The 23,115-nt window shown below is 34.7% G+C and overlaps 1 protein-coding gene across 2 annotated transcripts; it reads left to right on the top strand.

The window, feature by feature from the left end:
• Nucleotides 1–139: 139 nt before the first annotated feature.
• LOC132556128 (hepatocyte growth factor-regulated tyrosine kinase substrate-like) lies at nt 140–22,813 on the top strand. Of its 2 annotated transcripts, none has more exons than XM_060220514.1 (16): nt 140–230; nt 1,378–1,462; nt 2,880–2,955; nt 3,711–3,803; nt 4,237–4,357; nt 5,011–5,132; nt 7,035–7,159; nt 8,676–8,757; nt 16,618–16,716; nt 17,119–17,211; nt 17,397–17,573; nt 17,786–17,996; nt 18,577–18,749; nt 18,920–19,057; nt 19,229–19,832; nt 21,441–22,813. In XM_060220514.1, the coding sequence occupies exons 1-16, from the start codon at nt 194–196 to the stop codon at nt 21,653–21,655; spliced, it is 2,451 nt and encodes an 816-aa protein (XP_060076497.1). In that variant the 5' UTR covers nt 140–193; the 3' UTR covers nt 21,656–22,813. The 2 variants fall into 2 exon arrangements, with proteins under 2 accessions (XP_060076497.1, XP_060076496.1); XM_060220513.1 differs by having other exon boundaries at nt 8,676–8,760.
• The last annotated feature ends 302 nt before the right edge of the window (nt 22,814–23,115 follow it).

Below are 23,115 nucleotides of genomic sequence, written 5' to 3'. Positions count from 1 at the left end.
TCAAGTGAATATGTAAGTGTTTAACAAGTTATACATTTATCACAAAATATAACACAGTTCTAATTGGAAAAATCTTTCCGGAAGTATTATTTTCTATGATACAAGCTACGCAATATCTCACGAGACTATGAACTTGAACTTGAGTCATTTCGCATAATTTTAGTCTATTTACAACAAAAGGCAACATTCAAAGATGTTCTCAAGGAGCTCACAGTTCGACAAGTATTTAGGTAATTAATAACCTGGGTACAGGGATATTTTTCTGTCTGAAGTATGTAATGTATTGAATTAATAATATGTGTAGCCTACACATACGTGCTTGAAGAGGAAATCGATAATTTCTTGATTTATTTTGCGACAAACAGAAACTAATGTCTAGAACTAGAAGACCATTTCATGTATATATAAGACGATATAGTTTTAACTTATAGGCCTAATCCATTTCGACTGTTATTATGTGTTGATGCCACGATGAAGAATTACTGTGAATTTAGTCTTAATTTTCAATATTGTAGACTGCACACATTGTGTACTGTACAAAGGGTGGGGGTTAGAAGATTTTTGAAATCAGGATGGTCTGCTGATGACTGATGGTTCACACATCTTGGATCTGGATGAGCTATCAGATCATGGATGGTGTTGTGACACCCAGAGCAATTTTGTAATGCAGGAATTGGACATTCTATCTATGAAATGTAGTTATTATGCTTCTAAAATAACAGAAGTTAGAAGATTTTATGAAATCACGTAATTCATTGTTGAACACCCCAGTTTTCTTTTGTGATCTCTATAAATTCAAAGTGAACAAATCAGGATAGTCTACTGATGACGGACGGTTCACGTGTTGGATTTTGATGTGCTATCAGTTATTATCCTTCTAAAATTAACAAGAATCATATATATGAATGTATAAATATAAATACAATGTTGACATCCACTAAGGCTGATAACAGTAAAGGATGGTGGAGAATTCCTTACTTTCAATTTCATTTAGCGGTGCACTTTGGTACTGCACCAGACATACTGTCTTTAAATTGTCTAACTGGGGCCAAACACTATGATACATGTACTAGCAATTTTAATCTTCTCTGCGTAATTCCTTTTAGGAAGAATATCCATTTGCTAGAGTAAAACATTTGTCAAGAGACTATGGTGCTCCAGTGAAATTCAAGGCTTAAAATGAAGGACTCTTATGACCCCCTGTAATAGATATTACATCAAGTTTCTGTCTGTATAATGTCTGGATGTCATGTGATTGCAGTTATTGATGTCTGATATCATTACACATAGCGCACTGTATTAGGTTCAGTTTCTCTTTCCTATTAGTAGAAATCTTAACTAGCAATTGTAATTATTGTCATTTCCTTTCAATTTCAGAGAAAGCAACTAGTCAGCTATTACTTGAGCCGGACTGGGATTCAGTGTTACAGATCTGTGATGCCATAAGACAGGGTGATGTTACGTAAGTACCACCATTCTTAGTGCTAGACAGGTGTTAAGTCATACAGCTATAACTGATAGGGGAATGTAAGATATATATTACCACCAGACAGACACAAAATCATACAGATATAGAGGAATGTAAGGTATGTACCACCAATACTACCATCAGACAGACACAAAATCATACAGATATAGAGGAATGTAAGGTATGTACCACCAATACTACCATCAGACAGACACAAACTCATCAGATATAGAGGAATGTAAGGTATGTACAAATGTAAGGTATGTACCACCAATACTACCATCAGACAGACACAAAATCATACAGATATAGAGGAATGTAAGGTATGTACCACCAATACTACCATCAGACAGACACAAAATCATACAGATATAGAGGAATGTAAGGTATGTACCACCAATACTACCATCAGACAGACACAAAATCATACAGATATAGAGGAATGTAAGGTATGTACCACCAATACTACCATCAGACAGACACAAACTCATACTGATATAGAGGAATGTAAGGTATGTACCACCAATACTACCATCAGACAGACACAAAATCATACAGATATAGAGGAATGTAAGGTATGTACCACCAATACTACTATCAGACAGACACAAAATCATACAGATATAGAGGAATATGAGGTATGTACCACCAATACTACCACCAGACAGACACAAAATCATACAGATATAGAGGAATGTAAGGTATGTACCACCAATACTACCACCAGACAGACACAAAATCATACAGATATAACTGATAGGGGAAAGTGGCAAACATATCAACATTGCTTTTGATAAAATTCTGTCAAGTCAAATCAGAATTAATTGTTAAATATCTCTTTAAAAATGAAAACCTATGGAAAATACTTGGTCTGCCTGGTATGCCATACTGTGGCATCTGTCAGCTGTCATAGATGACTAAGCAGATTTCAACCAAATTGGGTCTGAAGCATCCTTCAAGGAAGGCACTGAATTTTTAAAAAGGTGGTCTCATCCATCTTGTGCAGGAATGGCAGGCCGAATAGCTGAAATGAACAAGTTCTTTAAAACTGTTTATATGCTGTCGAAATGATTGATTTTTATGTAAATTTGGTCTGAAATACCATTGGTGAAAGGACCTCAATTTTGTATAATCAGTGCATGACACTCATGGGGTCGACAGATGGGGCCTAATAAAAGAAATGGATATAAATCATTTTGATGCCTTTCATCTAGTTTAGACAAATTTCAGCAAACTTAACTGGATGAGTGATTAAGGCTCTGTGTGCCTCTTGTGGCATTATATTGAAAGTGAAAGTATTATTCCTTGTCAGTAATGATTAAGTTTGGTTTTTACAGGATTCAACACAGTAAGATTTGATGTGAATATTCTACTGGCATTGATTTACTCATTTTGTGATTCTGCTTTTCAGACCAAAGAATGCAATAGCTGGTATCAAACGGAAGATCACAGCAGACAATCCTCATGTGGCTCTTTTTGCACTGCAGGTAGTGTAAAAAAGTATATTAATACTGAGTACAGTCACTTGAACAAGTGAATGTACCCGAATTTGGTTACAATACTTGGCAGATATCAGGATATCATTCATTGAAAATCGGTAAACAAGTTTTTGGAATGTGTCCATTCTGACAGACATTGTTACCATTGACTAAACATTAAGTAGAACAGCGATAAGTCAGTGTGAAATATTTCACTGCACGATATACCTGGAAAGTTCAGTAACCAGTGTCAACAGTGAGATAAATACAAACCTATTTGATTAAAAGTGTTTTTAAAGTATTGATAATGGAAAGGGAAAGTTGATCAATTGGTGAAGTTACAACAGCTACTGATGGATATTTGGCATTGCAAATGTATGATGAGAATTTTGTACAGCTATATGTAACGTGTAATGAATGTTCAAACTACCATGCTCCATAAAAAGTGTCATAAGGCTTTAATTCCATGAAATTACCAGATGCTATAATTTTAAGACCCAAGAAAGCATTTGTGATAGAATGTATGATTTCATTCCAGCATTTTGGTTTGCTATGCTGTCATGAAACATTTTTGTTTCATGACAGAAATTATCTGGATACAGGAGTTTTGTTCAAATATTTGTCAAGTTTTAGTACTAATTAATAGTAAGACAATATACAAGTCACCAGGTTTATGAAAGAGCTAAATAGGAACATTAGGATTCTGCATAAAGAGTTAAAAATATGATGAAAAACTGTTAACACACGTTGTTTGTGATGTATAGGTGTTAGAATCATGTGTGAAGAACTGTGGAGGTGTAATTCATCAGGAAATTGCCACAAAAGAGATGATGGAATTCTTAAAGGATCAAGTTAAGGTAAGTGCAGAAACCCCACTGAATATCAAACATTGCAAATGATGCACTTTTTATTCTTTTGTATACATATATAAATTTAGCAGAAATGATGTATTAAGGTTATTCTGTGGGTGTAACATAATATTTTCCATTATTGAAATAAATCATTGGAGAAAGATTAGTTGGTGAAAAATTTAAGATCAATTTTGAAATAAGTTGCAAAATGAAAAATTATCTTGTGATAGAAATTAACAGAAGTTTCTTTAATAAGGAAAACAATATTTTGTGTCTTCTTACGAGCATTCACTCATGCACTGAAAAATGCACTTCATGCTTTAGATTAGATTAGAAGACTACAGCACTGTACATACAATACTACACCATTTTCTTTGTATCATTTTATTTTTTGAGGTATCTGTTCAGTCAAGTTTTTCATACATTGCTTAATTCACAGGCAAGGCAAGATCCTGTCAAGGCAAAAATCCTTGAGCTGATACAAGTGTGGTCTCATGCTTTTCGTAATGAGCCTGTCTATAAGGTTGTACAGGACACATTCCACCTGATGAAGATGGAAGGTAAGGCATATTTTCACTGAGAACTGCTTTGATATTGCTACATTAATACTTTATGGTTTTCTTATTGTATATATTATATGCAGTATCATTTTTGGATGATAAACTGTAAGTATAATATCTGATTGATAATGTCTTCTTTAAATGGATTGTTGATAAGACGATAGATTGCTTTAAACCAAAATTCTGGTACAGTTGAAGTCTCGCAGCAAAAAAAACATCAATATCAGTATAATTTGTGATGAATGATAATCTTCTGCATGAATTTTACTGTCCATTAATTTTCAGTGTTCTCATAAAATATGGCCAGAAAATGGTTTGACATTAAACGATGTTGGATGTAATTGATATAAAAACATTTATAAACAGTGCTGTGTAACTAAGCCACATTTTTCCATAAAGAATTTGTTTGCTTCTGGACGTTACTCCCGGAGATAGAATAGATTAGTCCTAATGTATTATGGTATATTAAATAGTGCCAAAGTTTATACACAGAAAAGTAACTGCTATCTGTAAAAATACATTTATTTAAAATTTTGAGAATATCAGTTTTAATACATATTGTACTGAATATTTATACATTTGCCACATACTTGTATACTACATGAATGTAACATGATGTGTCATTATGAGAAAATCTTTGATTTTATTACCAGGTTACACCTTTCCCACCCTGAAGGAGGCAGATGCCATGTTCACTGCAGAAAAGGCTCCAGAGTGGAAGGAAGGAGATGTGTGTAACCGTTGTAGGACTAAGTTTGGTACATTCAACAGACAGGTGTGTAAATCTATTAAATATTGATAATTATCATTGAGATGACTCATACTGCAATAACTGTAGTTCTCATGCGTAGTAATCTAATGAAAAAATTTATTTCTTTTACAAAAATTATGGAAGAAGTTGTTCTTCATGGTTGTTGGCCAGGATGGAAGCCAGTGGTGTTTTTTTTATATTATTGAAGAAAAGTTATATGTACATGTGAACTCATAGAAAACACACCTTGTCAGGCAGGTGATTTCATACTTTTTCACTTTTGATTGGGAAACAGAACCTGGTCACCTGGGAGAAAGGTTAGAGCAGTACTAACAATGCCATCTGATCACTAACTCAGCACTAGCCGAAATACTGTATTTTCTGGATTATAAGCTGTACCTATTTTCCTTGTGAGTCGGACATGCTGGTGCAGCTTATATGTGGAGGGAAAAAATTGGTAGGATAAAAGAAAAGAAATCAGGAAGTATACTGAGTTTTTTTAATGAGTACCTGTCCATCATATGTTAGTGACTGAAACAGATTGTCTAGAACCATCATTTGCAATCATGTACAGGATGATTTGAAGATTGAAATAAAAATAACATTCTTGTGGATTTAATTAATCATACCTTTTAATATGAATCACAATATCTTCTGGATTATCGTGGTTACTTGGAAGCCATAGCGAAAGTTTACAATAGTCTTTTGCCTCCTTGGATTAACAGGTCATGACATTATATTTCAAATTCTAGAACGACAGTCATAAAAGATAAGGTAAAACATTATCTGTGTATAATTCAATTGCAAACTTTATTAAATATTTCACTGATGATGGTGATAAATTGCCCTCCATTGTCTGTTATATCAACAAACTTAAGTTAATGTAATGGTTACCACTTCATAAGTAAGGGTGTGGCTTATATTCTTGTACAGCTAATATTTTGACCTAACCGCAAACATCTGTAAAAAGCGGATCTGCAGCTTATATACAGGTACAGCTTATAACTCAGAAAAAATGGTAGGCTGCTCAATTAAAAGATCTTTTGTAAGAAATACCAGGTCTGTATGTAGGTTCAATACAATATGCTAGATAACTTCTGTCTCTTTGTCACAGTTGATATGAGACACTGGTGGTTGAAGAGGATCTGAAAGCATGAAAACTTCATTTCTATCCGTATCAATCTAGAAATGAAATATTATCTCAAAACTTCCTAAGATGACAGACATACTGTCCACGTTTTGAATGAGATTCTGATTTTGTATTTCTCTCTTATTTAAAATTTTTTCATGTTTTGCTGTTTTCTGTGTATTATTACTCAGTAACTTACATTACAGTAGTCTGCTACTCTATTTTGTTATCTGGTTGCACTTTCAGTGATGCCAAAAAATAAGGGATGAAACATGTCAACTTAGTTGTTGGACAACTTATCATTTTAGGCCAAACTATTTCACTTTGAGATGCTGCAGTAATGTAGACTTAAGATCTTTTGCCGTAACAGAAATAGAGGAGTTTCAAATAGCATCATTGTTTTGCTAGCACCATTTTGATGGTTTGGGGTTGATTACAGGAATCTAAACACTTAAAGGGTGACCTACTATAGTATCAGAGACATTAAGAAATTATCTTTCAGATTCGTATGTTTGTCCAAGTTATGTTTCTGTAAAATGGCTTCTCAGTTGTCATCATTGTGTATATTTTGTAGTATCATCTGATGTTGTAAAAGCTTGGTATCTAAATTACAATCAAATTAACTGGGAATTAGTCATATTCATCATGTTGTCACAATGTCAAGATATTTTAAGATGTAAAAGTAATTTTGGAAACTCAATCATTATTCTGAATTTATCAATTTGTCCAGTTTATACATGCATCTCAGAAAACAAAACAAATTACTATAGAAATAAAGAAATGAGTTTTTGTTACAGCATCACTGTAGAAACTGTGGAGAGGTATTTTGTTCAAAATGTTCCTCGAAAAACTCCATCATCCCTAAATTTGGAATTGAGCGAGAGGTTCGTGTCTGTGATTCCTGTTTTGACAGCATCAACAAGTGAGTATATTTGTGTCAATTTGTGCTCCTCCATCTGTCTTGACATAGTTACTTTTTATCACTGTCAATTTTTAATGGGCGATGTTACAAGGACAGGAGGACTTTCGCTTATAAATAAGTATGGTAAATGTTGGCCAAAGTTAGAGTAAATATAGGCCCAAGTTAGAATAAATATAGGCCTAAGATTGAGTAAATATAGGCCTAAGATAGAGTAAATATAGGCCTAAGGTAGAGTAAATATAGGCCTAAGTTAGAGTAAATATAGGCCTAAGATAGAGTAAATATAGGAGTAAATATAGGCCTAAGATAGAGTAAATATAGGCCTAAGTTAGAGTAAATATAGGCCTAAGTTAGAGTAAATATAGGCCGAAGATAGAGTAAATATAGGCCTAAGATAGAGTAAATATAGGCCTAAGTTAGAGTAAATATAGGCCGAAGATATAGTAAATATAGGCCTAAGATAGAGTAAATATAGGCCTAAGTTAGAGTAAATATAGGCCTAAGATAGAGTAAATATAGGCCTAAGTTAGAGTAAATATAGGCCTAAGATAGAGTAAATATAGGCCTAAGATAGAGTAAATATAGGCCTAAGTTAGAGTAAATATAGGCCGAAGATAGAGTAAATATAGGCCTAAGATAGAGTAAATATAGGCCTAAGTTAGAGTAAATATAGGCCGAAGGTAGAGTAAATATAGGCCTAAGATAGAGTAAATATAGGCCTAAGTTAGAGTAAATATAGGCCTAAGATAGAGTAAATATAGGCCTAAGTTAGAGTAAATATAGGCCTAAGTTAGAGTAAATATAGGCCGAAGGTAGAGTAAATATAGGCCTAAGATAGAGTAAATATAGGCCTAAGTTAGAGTAAATATAAGGAGTAAATATAGGCCGAAGTAAATATAGGCCTAAGATAGAGTAAATATAGGCCTAAGATAGAGTAAATATAGGCCTAAGTTAGAGTAAATATAGGCCTAAGTTAGAGTAAATATAGGCCTAAGATAGAGTAAATATAGGCCTAAGATAGAGTAAATATAGGCCTAAGTTAGAGTAAATATAGGCCTAAGTTAGAGTAAATATAGGCCTAAGATAGAGTAAATATAGGCCTACGTAACATTTCTAGGTGGTTGCCATCGCTCCTAAAAGTGCTAATTGAGTATATGATTCATTGAGTAGTGAGATGACTATCTGATCCTGATAGAATACCTATTCTGTCAGGAGCTGTCATTAATGTAAGGCTTCCATAAAGGATTGTATCCAGTAGTCCTATCTATCTTTATATTGTTAACAACATTTTAATGAGTACAGTGCATTCTGTCCTGAATTTTGGTTATCAAGTCAGGGACTTTACTTCTGTAAGAATTTGGATGAAAATTGATACAAAGATCAGGAATGTTTTGTTTACAACAGGTTTTTAGGTACGATTTTATATTGGACACTTTTTGAACATTGATATCAGCTGTAGCTTTGAAAAGAATGATTTAATTGCCTCTGTAATTATTTTATTGGTGATAAATTCCAGACCCAGTGCAAAGAAAAGTGAGGGTGGGGAAGATGATCTACCAGCAGAGTACTTGGCAAGTCCCCTGTCTAAACAGCCACAGGTAGTAAGTTGTTCTGCTACTAATACAGTCAAACTTCTATTAATTGAGCTTCAATGATTCAAATTCCTTGATGTATCAAAGTTTTTGTCCGGTCCCAAATTTTATTCCTATATATTATATCACTAACTTACCTCCTTATGAATTCAAGTTTTTTTAAATTTTTTTTGGGGGACTGTAAGCTATGGTAACACAGTCATTGACACCTCATGATTCAAGCAAAATGTTTACCTGCACTGTACAGGTATTTTCTATTTAAAGTTAAGATTTTTTTGCATGAATGAAAACGTTTTGTTTAAAGATCAACATGCATCTTTTCATTTAATGTTGTATGTTGGTATTTGTTGTGCGTGTTCAGGGAGAAATATTGTGTCATCAACTATATATATATCTATGAACTTGAAAATGTTGATATAACCCACCAAGCATGATTCAAAGTCTTCATGTGTTGCAATTTTTTTGGTAGTCCCTTGAACTTTAAAACATTGAAGTTTGACTATACCTGCTTTCCAGGGATGTTCTTGGCACAAACAGCCACTACCAGCAAGTATTCTAAAATTGATAACTGGACAAGGTGAAATTCTTACCAATTATCTGGTGAAATCAATCTGATAATCAAAAGTGTCCTACATCGTTAATGGCCGGAAAGTTAGTCAGATATTGATTTATTTATATTGGCATAAATGTCCAGGAATATCCCAGTGCTATAACTGATATCAGCTTTATACCTATAGCAAATATATATTGTCATACACTGTCATAATTTATATAACATCAGTTACATACACAGACCCCAGAATGTGATGATGTATATGACATCAATTACATACACAGACCCCAGAATGTCATGATGTATATGACATCAATTACATACACAGACCCCAGAATGTCATGATGTATATGACATCAATTACATACACAGACCTCAGAATGTCATGATGTATATGACATCAATTACATACACAGACCCCAGAATGTCATGATGTATATGACATCAATTACATACACAGACCTCAGAATGTCATGATGTATATGACATCAATTACATACACAGACCCCAGAATGTCATGATGTATATGACATCAATTACATACACAGACCTCAGAATGTCATGATGTATATGACATCAATTACATACACAGACCTCAGAATGTCATGATGTATATGACATCAATTACATACACAGACCTCAGAATGTCATGATGTATATGACATCAATTACATACACAGACCCCAGAATGTCATGATGTATATGACATCAATTACATACACAGACCTCAGAATGTCCTAATTTATGACATCAATTATGTACACAGACCTCAGAATGTCATGATTTATATGACATCAATTACATACACAGACCCCAGAATGTCATGATTTATATGACATCAATTACATACACAGACCCCAGAATGTCATGATTTATATGACATCAATTACATACACAGACCCCAGAATGTCATGATGTATATGACATCAATTACAAACACAGACCTCAGAATATAGTTTATATTGCATCAATTACATACACAGACCTCAGAATGTCCTAATTTATGACATCAATTATGTACACAGACCTCAGAATGTCATGATTTATATGACATCAATTACATACACAAACCTCAGAATGTCATGATGTATATGACATCAATTACATACACAGACCCCAGAATGTCATGATGTATATGACATCAATTACATACACAGACCCCAGAATGTCATGATGTATATGACATCAATTACATACACAGACCTCAGAATGTCCTAATTTATGACACCAATTACATACACAGACCTCAGACTGTCATGATTTATGACATCAATTACGTACAAAGACCTCAGAATGTCATGATTTATATGACATCAATTACATACACAAACCCCAGAATGTCATGATGTATATGACATCAATTACATACACAGACCCCAGAATGTCATGATGTATATGACATCAATTACATACACAGACCTCAGACTGTCATGATTTATGACATCAATTACATACACAGACCTCAGAATGTCATGATGTATATGACATCAATTACATACACAGACCTCAGAATGTCCTAATTTATGACATCAATTATGTACAAAGACCTCAGAATGTCATGATTTATATGACATCAATTACATACACAAACCTCAGAATGTCATGATGTATATGACATCAATTACATACACAGACCTCAGAATATAGTTTATATTGCATCAATTACATACACAGACCTCAGAATGTCATGATTTAAATGACATCAATTACATACACAGACCCCAGAATGTCATGATGTATATGACATCAATTACATACACAGACCTCAGAATATAGTTTATATTGTGTCAATTACATACACAGACCTCAGAATGTCATGATTTATATGACATCAATTACATACACAGACCCCAGAATGTCATGATTTATATGACATCAATTACATACACAGACCCCAGAATGTCATGATTTATATGACATCAATTACATACACAGACCCCAGAATGTCATGATGTATATGACATCAATTACATACACAGACCTCAGAATATAGTTTATATTGCATCAATTACATACACAGACCTCAGAATGTCCTAATTTATGACACCAATTACATACACAGACCTCAGACTGTCATGATTTATGACATCAATTACGTACAAAGACCCCAGAATGTCATGATTTATATGACATCAATTACATACACAAACCTCAGAATGTCATGATGTATATGACATCAATTACATACACAGACCCCAGAATGTCATGATGTATATGACATCAATTACATACACAGACCCCAGAATGTCATGATGTATATGTATATGACATCAATTACATACACAGACCCCAGAATGTCATGATTTATATGACATCAATTACATACACAGACCTCAGAATGTCCTAATTTATGACACCAATTACATACACAGACCCCAGAATGTCATGATTTATATGACATCAATTACATACACAGACCTCAGAATATAGTTTATATTGCATCAATTACATACACAGACCCCAGAATGTCCTAATTTATGACACCAATTACATACACAGACCCCAGAATGTCATGATTTATATGACATCAATTACATACACAGACCCCAGAATGTCATGATTTATATGACATCAATTACATACACAGACCTCAGACTGTCATGATTTATGACATCAATTACGTACAAAGACCCCAGAATGTTATAATTTATATGGTATCAATTATGTACACAGACCTCTGAATGTCATAATTTGTATGACATCATTTACATACTATAAGTGAGGACCTGATGAAGCCTCTCTTATAGAGGCAAAACTAGTCGGCCATTAAATAACCCACTTACTGGTGATACTTGGGTATGTTGTGATTGAAACTACCTTCATTCATTTATCAAAAAATACAGCTGATTACAAGTTGATATAGAGAAGAAATAGAAAGGTAGTTTACAGCAGTTGATCACCAATCAGCTTAGGCCAAAATGTAGAAAAGTATCGACCAAAAGGTCATAACTGGAAAAGGTCGGTCTTTAGAATGACCAATATGGAAATATCCAACAATAAAAATGGAGGGAAAATAAAGGCAGACAAAAAGCACTTACCAATACTCACACATTACAACAGGTGAACACAGACAATAACTGCACATGGACAACACATACATAAAATGCATCGGTGGATATATATATATATAATTTGGTAACATTTAATTGATTATTTTATGGAAAGTACCCCGTCACAGAATAAGTGGAAGGTAAATATCAGATCATAATGACAATTAGATACACATATCTATTAATTTCTTCCAGTATTTTATAAATAAGTTATTCAGGATCAATATAGCCTTGAAAATACTGAAGGAGGGGCTGTTAACAGCTGAGTTGATTAGAAATTTGGCCTATGTAACCTCTTGTGAAGATTGGAGGTAAATGGTTTGACGTTCCTTACCCATGGATGTTCGTCTTTCTCAGTAAGCTGAGAAACGAACCAGCAAGACATTTTAACCTTAATTGCTCTGGATAGCATGCAATGGGTCTCCAATATGCTGTATAATGCAATACCCTCCAACTACTTCAAGGAGACCCTGGCTGTTCACAGGGTGGTAAACTTAGCTAGCAAACAAATTTTAAACTTTTTTCAATAAAGAAAATATTCTAATTGTGTGTATGTGGTTTTTTTTTTGTAGTTTTTCAGCTCACCCCTTCATTTAATGCGGGTTTGTTTGAATCATCATTTGTTGACCTTTGTAATTATTAATTTTGATTGTCACTAGGGATCACCTCCAAATTCTTATTTTGATTTCCTTTGGACAGGTATGCATTTTTTATTTTAAAACTTATGAAATGAAAAAGAGAGTTATCTTCAGTTTTGAGCATTACCTTTTCTTAAGTTCTCCAGATGTCTAATGTTTCCTCTTTGTTCATACTTGTGCGAGAGTCTATTTGCAAATGAGACTACAAGTTAGCTTATCCCTCTTGGATTTTGATGGCCAGTTTTTACTATTTCTCAGAAAGTGGTGAAAGAATATTTCATGTAGGTTCCTCATGTTTGATAATGAAATTGATTGAATGACACAATGGTTGATACTCGGCTATAATTGACTTTGTCATATGTAGATGGTTCTTAGAAAGTGTAGGAGATATATTTCAAAAGCAGGACATGTTTAGTTTTGATACTGATCGAAAGAAGAAAGTCAGTTGCTGAAAAATTGATGACAGGCATATTGGATTTCTAGTATTTTCTATACTTGAATATTCTTCTGTGGTTTCTCAAGCAGTGCTGGGTGAATTTTTTTCATTTGATTTTTACATTGGTTTTGGTCCTTATTGTTTTGCGTTTTTAATCTGGAGATGAATTGGAAGAATCAGATGGCAGACATCTTGAATTTTTGAATTTGCAGACTGCTATCACAGATACTTTCTCAAAATTAGAAGCTGGGTCATATGGTCAATCTTTTTGCATACTGACCAGAAAATCAAAAGAAAAATATTGCATGAATGAAATCTGAAGTCTGCATTTTACACTGTTATATCTAACTACAACTTTAATCATTTCACTGTCTATAATAACCATTATTAAGTTAGTGTCCATGTAGAGACCCCAGCAGTAGAGACTGAAATGATACAAGTTGCTCTACCAGTGTCACAATTATCCTTGTATAACTCATGAGCACAAGCTCTTTCTTGGATTTGGAGAGCATTATTTGAAACAAGCCTGTAGCTCATTTAGTAGAGTGACGAGCCCATACAATGAGAAAATCAACATCCTGCAATGGTGGATGCTAAGATTTCTCTGGGATCTTATATCACACTTCAAGTTTCGTTGTTTCTCTAAAAGTGCTGAAGGTTTTTTTTTTCTTCAATTTGTTCCTGATGCAGATCAGAAGATGAAAACAGGCTTCCTTGTAGCTTGTTTTTTAAGTTAATATATTTGATTATATAGTTGATGTCTGTCTCAAAAATAAAACTTGATAGAATGATGGTATATAAAATCTTTAAATAATACATTCCTAAACACATACATATCGTTTTTATTTTTCTATTTGAAATTTAGTTCTCAGGTAACTAACAATGGATTTACCTGTTACTAAAAACAAGAGGCCCAAATGGTCTGCATCGCTCACCTGGTTTTCAAACTTTTTCACAAACACATAAACATTTTACAACATCAGCATTCAAGGTTTCACTAAATTTGGCCCCTGTGACCTTGAATATCATTCAAGATCATTTCTTTTCTGAAACTTTGAATGACTCAAGAACATATTAGCCAAATATCATGATTCTGGACAGTTTAGTTTATTAGAGGTTTTAACAAATTTGAATCATTTTCAAATTTAATCTTAATGTTTGCGTGATTCTTATTTTTGGACTTTACATAGCTATTGTAGCAGAGGATGTAAATTTACTCATTGTACATATAAATTGTTGATATGGAGGCTTTCAGTCTGCGTCGATCTTCCTAATAAATCGATTTCGGGTGAGCGAATTTGAGGTCGTAACTGTGGATATTTTTTTTTTAAATACTGGTATTTCACTGATCATTTTTAAATCAGTCATATAGTATGAACACATTTAAAGTCATTTATGTATTTGTTTAGTGGCAGTTCATAAACATAGCACGGCTAGCGACAAATATTTCTTTAGAGGTCCGAAATTAATGCGCCAATGATACGCCATCAAAATGCACAACATTGAACCGTACGGGCACGAGAACATAGAATGTTTGTTTTGACATTTCCTGATTCCCACGGCCTTTCTAAATCTATGGAAATATTATCTATGGGTAATATCTTCATGTATGGCCTTTGGCTTTAAATATATCTACGTCCGTAGTAGAGTCTATTGTATACTGTTTGTCATTGCTTTCTTTGTTAACCCTACTTTTGAGACAATCCCCCGAATCTGGATCACGTACACGCTTGGGCAAGCGGTTGGTCAATACAAATCGTTGTTACGACTGCGATTAAATGCCAAGATGGCGTATAGGGTAAATAATATTGATTGTTGAGTGATTCGATTAGAAGTTCATCTACTTTTGCATGGTGAAGTATTGTATCGAATTGGTAGGTTTGTTAATCGTGTGCATCTGTTATGTGAAATAACGTTATATAGGAATGCAAGTGTTTCGGTGATTATTTCTTCAATGTAATGTTGACAGGTGTCCTCGGTTCAGGATAGAACTGTTCACTATAGATTTGAACATTTGTCACGACGAAGCATATACTTCCTTGGACTTCAGGCTCTTCAGAACTTCGCATAACCTCTAACGCAGTCTCCACTGGCTTAGAAAAGACTGCATTGTATAACGTTTGCATTCATAGTCGAAAACGCGTGCAGTTCACTATACAAAAGAGACTAGTTATGTGTAACGCTGGATGACCTACTGTTTGATACGCACTTCAAACCGATGCACGTGACATTTGATATGTAAACATAGTTTCTGATGTACAAAGGTTTTAGTAGTGAGAAATCTTTTAATGTAAAGAGAGGGATTACCTTTAATATGTGACATGCACTGCTTTTCCATGTCTAATGTTATTACTGTTTATTGAGAACAAAACATAACTATCCAGGTATTGAAATCTCTCAGTGTTTGAACTTACTTGATGGTTAAATTTCATTTAAAATGTATCCCATGTTGTTGTATGGTACAATGTCAGTTTGTTTATCTATTTCATTACAAATTGAAGCTATTTATTTTTAACTTTACAATGCTTATTTGACAGGAATATTTTACGTGAAGTCTTACATCATGTGTTTAAGACAGATTGGTTGTGGGTATTTGACATTAACCAGCTGTCAAGGTTAGCCCTTATTAAATCAGATCTAATTGACAGGAATATTTTACATGAAGTCTTATATCATGTGTTAAGACAGATTGGTTGTGGTATTACATTAAGCAGTTGTCAAGGTCATCTGTTATTAAATCAGATATAATTATAAATGTTTGCTCACAAACAATCTCTTTGTACCTATATCTGATTTGAGGGTACAGGTTGCCTTTCTAGACGTGGCTAGTGGGAATTTCCCTTTAGTTAAGTGGCAAAGTGTCCGGCTAGAGACTGAAGGGTTGCAAATTCGAATCCAGCAAGGTGCACTAATCACTAATCCTTCCTATTGCACTACAACCCCATTGGAAAAAGTTCACAATATGGTTTCATGGTCATCCAGTTGTAAGGGCGTATATCAGTTAATCAATGAGATTAATTACTCTATCCAGTTTGAGTGTATTGCCACCTTAGTAGTTTGTATTTCCAATGATGAGCTTTAATGTAAATTAGCATAGCTTTGAAGCCAGTTGTTGCACCAGTAATTTCTACACTGGAAAACATTATGGTAAATTCATGGTGTTGAGTGTTTGAATTTTGATTCTTCAAGGTTCCTCAGCAAAAGACTGATCAAGAAATACAGGAAGAAGAAGAACTACAGCTGGCCATCGCTCTGTCTCAGAGTGAGCATGAGAACAAGGAAAAGGAGGTAAGAAACAACAGATATTCATTAGTCATCAGGTACAGCATATCTTAAATAGTGGCATATCATGTTTCCAGCCACACTGAAATCAAGAATTAGTCCTGTTATGTATGGAAAGTAAATAATGGCTTTTGATATTCTATGTCTGAACTTTTTAAGCAAAATTGTTACAGATCATTCTGTTGAATCTATATATGTCACAGGGACAGCTTAAGCAAGAAATGTTGGTCCTACAAGAAAAGGGAAATGATTGTCATTCCTCCATTTGATGACTTTCATTTTTCATTCCATCTTTGAGGAGCATGTCTTCTTCTGTTTCACACAAAGCTACCAACCTCATCATCATTACAGGGTAGATTACAGACTTGCATCTCTTTTTGTCTTTGATAGAATATTAAATTATTTCAGAGGTCACGTCTGAGGAAAAACTACGGCCTGTACAGTGGCAGTACTAATGACAGACCAGCATCTCCAGCCTCTGAGCCAAAGGTCCAAACCACGGTCAGTAAAATACAGTAGACTGAAAATTTGTATCTGTTTTAATTATTAGACTGAAAATAACTGATATTTTTGTATGAAGAATAAGAATATGCAATAGAGAATAATACCTGCTTTCTTTTACAAATTGAAGAGCAGAATCAGACAATGAAACATTCTTAAAATTTTCAAATATAACTTTCATTCAGACTGTGTCAGCACCTATGATAGACACATCAGATATGGATCCAGAACTTGCTCGCTATTTGAATCGTAATTATTGGCAACAGCGATCAGAAGAAAATAAAAATCAAGCTCCCACTACCCAGCCCTCGGCCCCAGTGGTGGCTGCAGAACCTAAAACATCAGGAGGAAAAATCCTTGAGGTAAATTCAATTATGGTGTTATTCACATGTGAAAATTGATCAAAAATATCATCACAGCAAATTTTGGTTTATCACTGGTAACAGCAAGTGTAATATTTTCTGTATTTATAAAAAAAAATTCATTATTTGTAAAACATTTGAGTTAATGTCAAAATATAGATCAGTATTATTCTAGTGTTGAAGCTGATAACTGATCATCATAATTTGTTCAGTCCTACCAGAATGGAGAATCAGAGGATGACCAGGAACAGTTTCTACGAGCTCTTCAAAGTAGTTTGGAAATCTTTGTGAACCGTATGCGTAGCAATTCTCAGCGCGGTCGTAGTATTGCCAACGATTCATCAGTGCAGTCCTTGTTCACAGTCATCAGTAATATGCATCCCCAGTTGATGAAGTATACTCAAGAACAGGAGGATCTCAGAGGTAAGCCTGTATACTATGTAGTTTAAGGAACAAGAGGAACTAGGAGTCTATGTACACTCAGGAACAGGAGGACCTCAGAGGTAAAACTCTACTTTTCAAAGGTAAACTTATGAAGGCAATCCTTATCTGATCAAACTTGTCAGACTGACTAAGTAGCATGCAAATTAGGAAGCTATATTTAGCCTTTGCACAGGTAAGTATGATAACAATATGGCCTTGACCTTTCTCCCTGATACCAGTTTGATATAGTTTTACTGTTAATATCCTTTAACAAGTATGGTAGCAAGATTATTCTTTGAAGAATAGATATGCAAAGTAGATATGAATAAATTGGGATTACTATATCATGCAGTGAGGTTGAGTTGTGCAAGGTAAGGGGAAGTATTCTCCTGGTCAATCTGGACTCTATATCATTCAATATGGTTAAGAAAACAATACCTGCAGACATTTGAAAGCAATGCCTTTTATATTGGAAGAATGAAAGATCCTTCATATTTCATTAGAGGAGCGGTGTCCACCATTAAGTTTTTAACATTGTAACAATCATTCTATTAATTAATGAACTTTTTTGTCTATCCAGCTCACTATGAGTCTCTCCAGGACAAATTGGCTCAGCTTCGTGATGCACGAGAGGCCCTGAATGCCCTGAGGGATGAGCATCGTGAGAAGAAAAGACGCGAGATGGAGGAACTGGAAAGACAGAGACAGATCCAAATGGCACACAAACTGGAAATCATGAGACAGAAAAAACATGTATGCATTGGTGATATTACAAAGCCAACCACTCTGATCAATATCCAACAATTTCTATGATGATCTTAACTGTTTGAACTGCTGGATTAAAAAATAGGCTTGACTCTTCTTTCAAATCAAAAACCCTCGCTTGGCTCAGCTTGATAATTCTGTGTTATGTACTTTTGTAGGAGTATCTAGAGATGCAACGACAGCTGGCATTACAGCGACTGCAGGAACAAGAAAGGGAAATGCAGATGAGATTTGAGCAGCAAAAACATCTTACTCAGATGAGACAATACCAGAATTATGGTTACCCCCAGGTCCCAGTAAGTAGCACAAAATTATTCTTTCATTGATTAACCCATGACATAATCTCCCATGGCCATGTCTGTCTTGCAACAATACTAAGGAAGTCTGTCAGCGGTGTAATGTGTTTTAGCCATATATTTGGTGATACTTATTGACTGTATTCACCATTCATGTTTCTTTTCTTGTAGCAGCAGTATGGCCATGTGCCACAGGTAACAGGAATGATGCCACAAGGACCTGGCATGATGCAGCAAGGGATGCCACCACTACAGCAAGGGATGCCACCTGTTCAGATGCAGACAGGGATACCCCCAGGAGCCAGCCAAGCTTTCAGTCCTGGAGGATCACTGGATGGGTCCCCAGTGCACCAACTACATCAACAGCCACAAAGCTATGCCCCCCAGGGAGGCATGGTCCCAGGTGGTGCTTCAAACATGGGTGTGACCCCAGGAAGTATGGCACAAGGACCTATGGGTCAAGGTAGTATGGGTGGAGCACCCAATCAGATGGTATCTAGTCAGCAGCAGATGTACACCCAGCCTGCTTCACAGCCGGGGTACAGCCAGGCTGGAGCCCCTTATCAGGCAATGGCCTCAACTCTACCAACAGCTAGTATGTCGGGGACTTATCAGGATCCTAGCATGACTGGACAAAACTACCAACAGCCTCTCCAGTACAACCCCACCTCTTCCCCTCCTAACAGTCTGCCATCACAGGGAGGCATGGTGGTGAACCAAGGATACAATGCACCTCCGGCCCAGAATATAGATTACCAGGCATTCAACATGCAGGGTAAGGGGGAAATTTCTTTTTCCACATGTAAAACAGCAAATTAGATTGCACTTGTAGACTAGACCTGTGCATGCAGGTGTTGTTTTTTGGGGTTTTTTTTCTTTTGAAGAAATTGTGGTAGCCATTGTAATTTAGTCACTATAGACTTTTTTTTTTTTTTTTTTGATGGAGGGGTGGGGGTGGTATATTGGAATCAACTCGTTTTTAACTGTCCATCCATCTGTCTGTCTTTAGGAAAACTTTTTCTGGCTATGCATTTGTTTGAAATAACCAGTACAATAGGGAGATGTGCCCCCTGGAAATGACTTTGCATATTTCCCTCGTTTTTCAGAGAGTTATATCCTTTTCATATAGAAAATGAATACAACTTTGTCTGGCTATGCATTTGCTTAGTTTACAATACACTTAAAATTTTGTGGGAATGACAAGTGCAAATATGAAAATGAAAATGTGCCCCCTACCTCCCTCCCCATAGGTTGTTTCCATGTTTAAACAAAACACAATTTTTGGGGTTTTTTGGGCTGTTTTCCAGCATTTGGTATTTGAGTTTAGACGTCCTTAGTGTGTTTTCACATAAACATTTTACATTTTCGACTTCTTCTCAATAATCAAAAGGTCCAGGGTAATGGTATTTGGCCAAGATTATGCTGGGATGAAGGGCTATCATGTTTGTTGAAATGAATGACCTTTACCTGCTTTCCAGATCAAGTGTGTTACAAATTTTAAGAATTGCTTCTCATTGACCAAATGACACAGAGTCATGATATTTGGCCAGTAGCATGCTGCGATGAAGGGCTATCAGGTTTGTTCAAATGAATGACTTTGACCTTCATTCAAGTGTTATCAGTTCAATGAAAATGAAAACTAAGCATTCAAACTTAGAAACAATAAAAAGATTGTAAGTATGCATATATCTGTTCTGTTCTGTCTTCCCCAATGCTGGGACTGATGGGACAGGTTCTAAAACTGTCCAACGACTTTGAGACCTCAGGTGACCGTTAAGGCCTTATTGATGCAGACTTTTGATTTGAAAATGATTATACAAAGGTTTTTCAGAATGGGTATAACAATAGTGCTATTTTCCAAAACACCTGATGTTATTGAAAAAATATTGGTTGCCTTTATGACCAGGTAACTATACACAGGTTTTTGCGCAATGGCCCATCAGCCCATCGATCAACTTTAATGGAATTTGATCAACTTTATTAAAGTCTATAACGTAACATATAATGTGTTTCCAGATGCATAATGGAGACTTCTAATAAGTTGAAATGGAGATTTAGTCTTACTAAGCTGAAAATTAATACGTAAGGGCTTTTAAGAATGGTAATAACATATGAACTGTTTTCCAGAACATTCAGTGTAAAAAAAACTATATACCTTTAATGTTTGGGAATGAAAGGTCTTAAATCAGCCATGTAATGGTTTGACTTTATGATATATGGTAAGAAAATGTGCATGACAAGGTTTTGTTATATGTCTTTAGAAATTTAGAGGCCTACAAAAAATGTTGAAGTTACAGGCACTGAATTGGTATATAAACTCTTTTTATCTGCAGGGGTTATAGGGTTATAGGTTATCCTCATGATGTTTGTTGTTTACTTTTAGGCATGGCTAGTGCATTGCCTTCCCAGACTCAACAGCAGATGTACAACCCACCACAGCAATCACAATATGTGGGAGGAGCCCCAGCTCATCATCCACAGAGCCAGTACCAGCAGGGGGTTCAACCACCACAGATGGCGCAAGGGGGTCAAGCTGCCCCTTCACAAGCACCCCCACCAGTGCAACAGGCAGAAGGAGAACTGATCTCCTTTGATTGAATCATGCAAATTGTTCAGCTTTTGTTTACTTTCTTGTGCCATTTGCTGGTACTCACGTCAAAAACAAACCAGTAATTGGTTTTCTACTTTCATTTTCTTTTCTTCACGCAGTTCAGACAGTAGGGATGTGTTGTGATGTGCAAGTACAAGCTTTAAAAGTCTATTATAAAGCTTATTTTACAATTTCTTGACATTTTGCATTGGAAAATTTCTTGGCAGAACATTTGAAACTTATTATTATAGTGTTGTTTGCATATGTCATACATGTTTAAAGAATTGAAGCAAATATAATATTTTTTAACAAGTATTCAATTGTATTTAACACTAAACTACACTAAAACAAAATACTGGCATTATTATTTTAGAGCTTCAGTGTAACTGTTTCAGTGATGCCTGAAACTATTGAATCATGTATGTTAACAACAACGAATACTACCAACATGAAAGTGCTCATATTATAGGAACGGCTTACTTTTCTGTATAGACCGTAATGTTCTTGCTGTGATTGGAAATGTCTTGTCTGCTATGAATGTTTGTAACAGAAATCACATCTTATTACTGAATAATCATTTGACATAAACTATGGAAATAAGGCTTATTGGTGGATGAATGTAATGCATGTTACAGGATTGTATATATTTAAAGTAAAACTTTTTCAGGGCTTTATATTGAATGATTGTTATAGAGCTCTACACTGCCTACTACATTTGATTTAATATGATTTAGATTTCACCAATTATTTTAAGAAATTGAATTCTGTTTCGAATGATAATGAATGTAAACTGTTACTTTCTTGCTTTTGAAATACAGTATACATTATTTTGTAAATACCAGACAAAATATAACACACAAAATATATTTCGAATTGACTCAAGTTTGCTGTTTAGATGTCAAACTTGTATAAGGGTTTACTGCAAAAAAGGTCTTTTTTGAAATAATGAGGATTTGAATATTGGACAAGGATATAAATAATGGTCATGTGACTTGTATTAAGTAATTGCCAGATTCTCAAATAAGTTGCATACAGGAAAAGAAATAACCATTTGGTATTTTAATCAGTCAAGTGTATGAGTATATATTTTTGTTTTGTCGATCACAATATTGTGTTATTTAAGTGCACATGTTATAATTGTTAATAATAAAAGCATTATAAATTAATTTTTCTGTCTGTTTTGTATACACACGTATATAAATTCTTTTAATGTTGAAATGTAAGGCAGGTTTGAGGCAAAAGCAATCATAATTGTACATAATTCACTTTTCATCACACAAAGTTTCTTTAATTTTATTGATAATATGTTTTCTTTGAAAGCTGTAAAGTACACGTAGTTGAGCAATTTATTTTAGGCCTATTTGACCTCTTTAATATATATACATGCAGGTCTTCATTGTCAGATTACAGTTAAGGCCTGTGGACCTCTTATTCGTAAAAATTGTAATATATACATGATTTTGTAAGA

The sequence above is a fragment of the Ylistrum balloti genome, unplaced genomic scaffold, assembly GCF_031769215.1.
Source record: "Ylistrum balloti isolate Yb309-2 unplaced genomic scaffold, AGI_CSIRO_Ybal_v1 Utg370552, whole genome shotgun sequence".
NCBI classification, from domain to species: domain Eukaryota; kingdom Metazoa; phylum Mollusca; class Bivalvia; order Pectinida; family Pectinidae; genus Ylistrum; species Ylistrum balloti.
Note: the sequence above shows the minus strand (reverse complement) of the source record. Positions and strands in the feature narration are given on the sequence as shown.

Coding starts and splice junctions, on each gene's coding strand:
- LOC132556128 (XM_060220513.1), top strand. CDS start 194: ATGTTCTCAAGGAGCTCACAGTTCGACAAGTATTTAG. Junction 2,956..3,710: donor TGGCTCTTTTTGCACTGCAG/GTAGTGTAAAAA, acceptor TGTGATGTATAG/GTGTTAGAATCATGTGTGAA. Junction 17,212..17,396: donor AGCCAAAGGTCCAAACCACG/GTCAGTAAAATA, acceptor ACTTTCATTCAG/ACTGTGTCAGCACCTATGAT.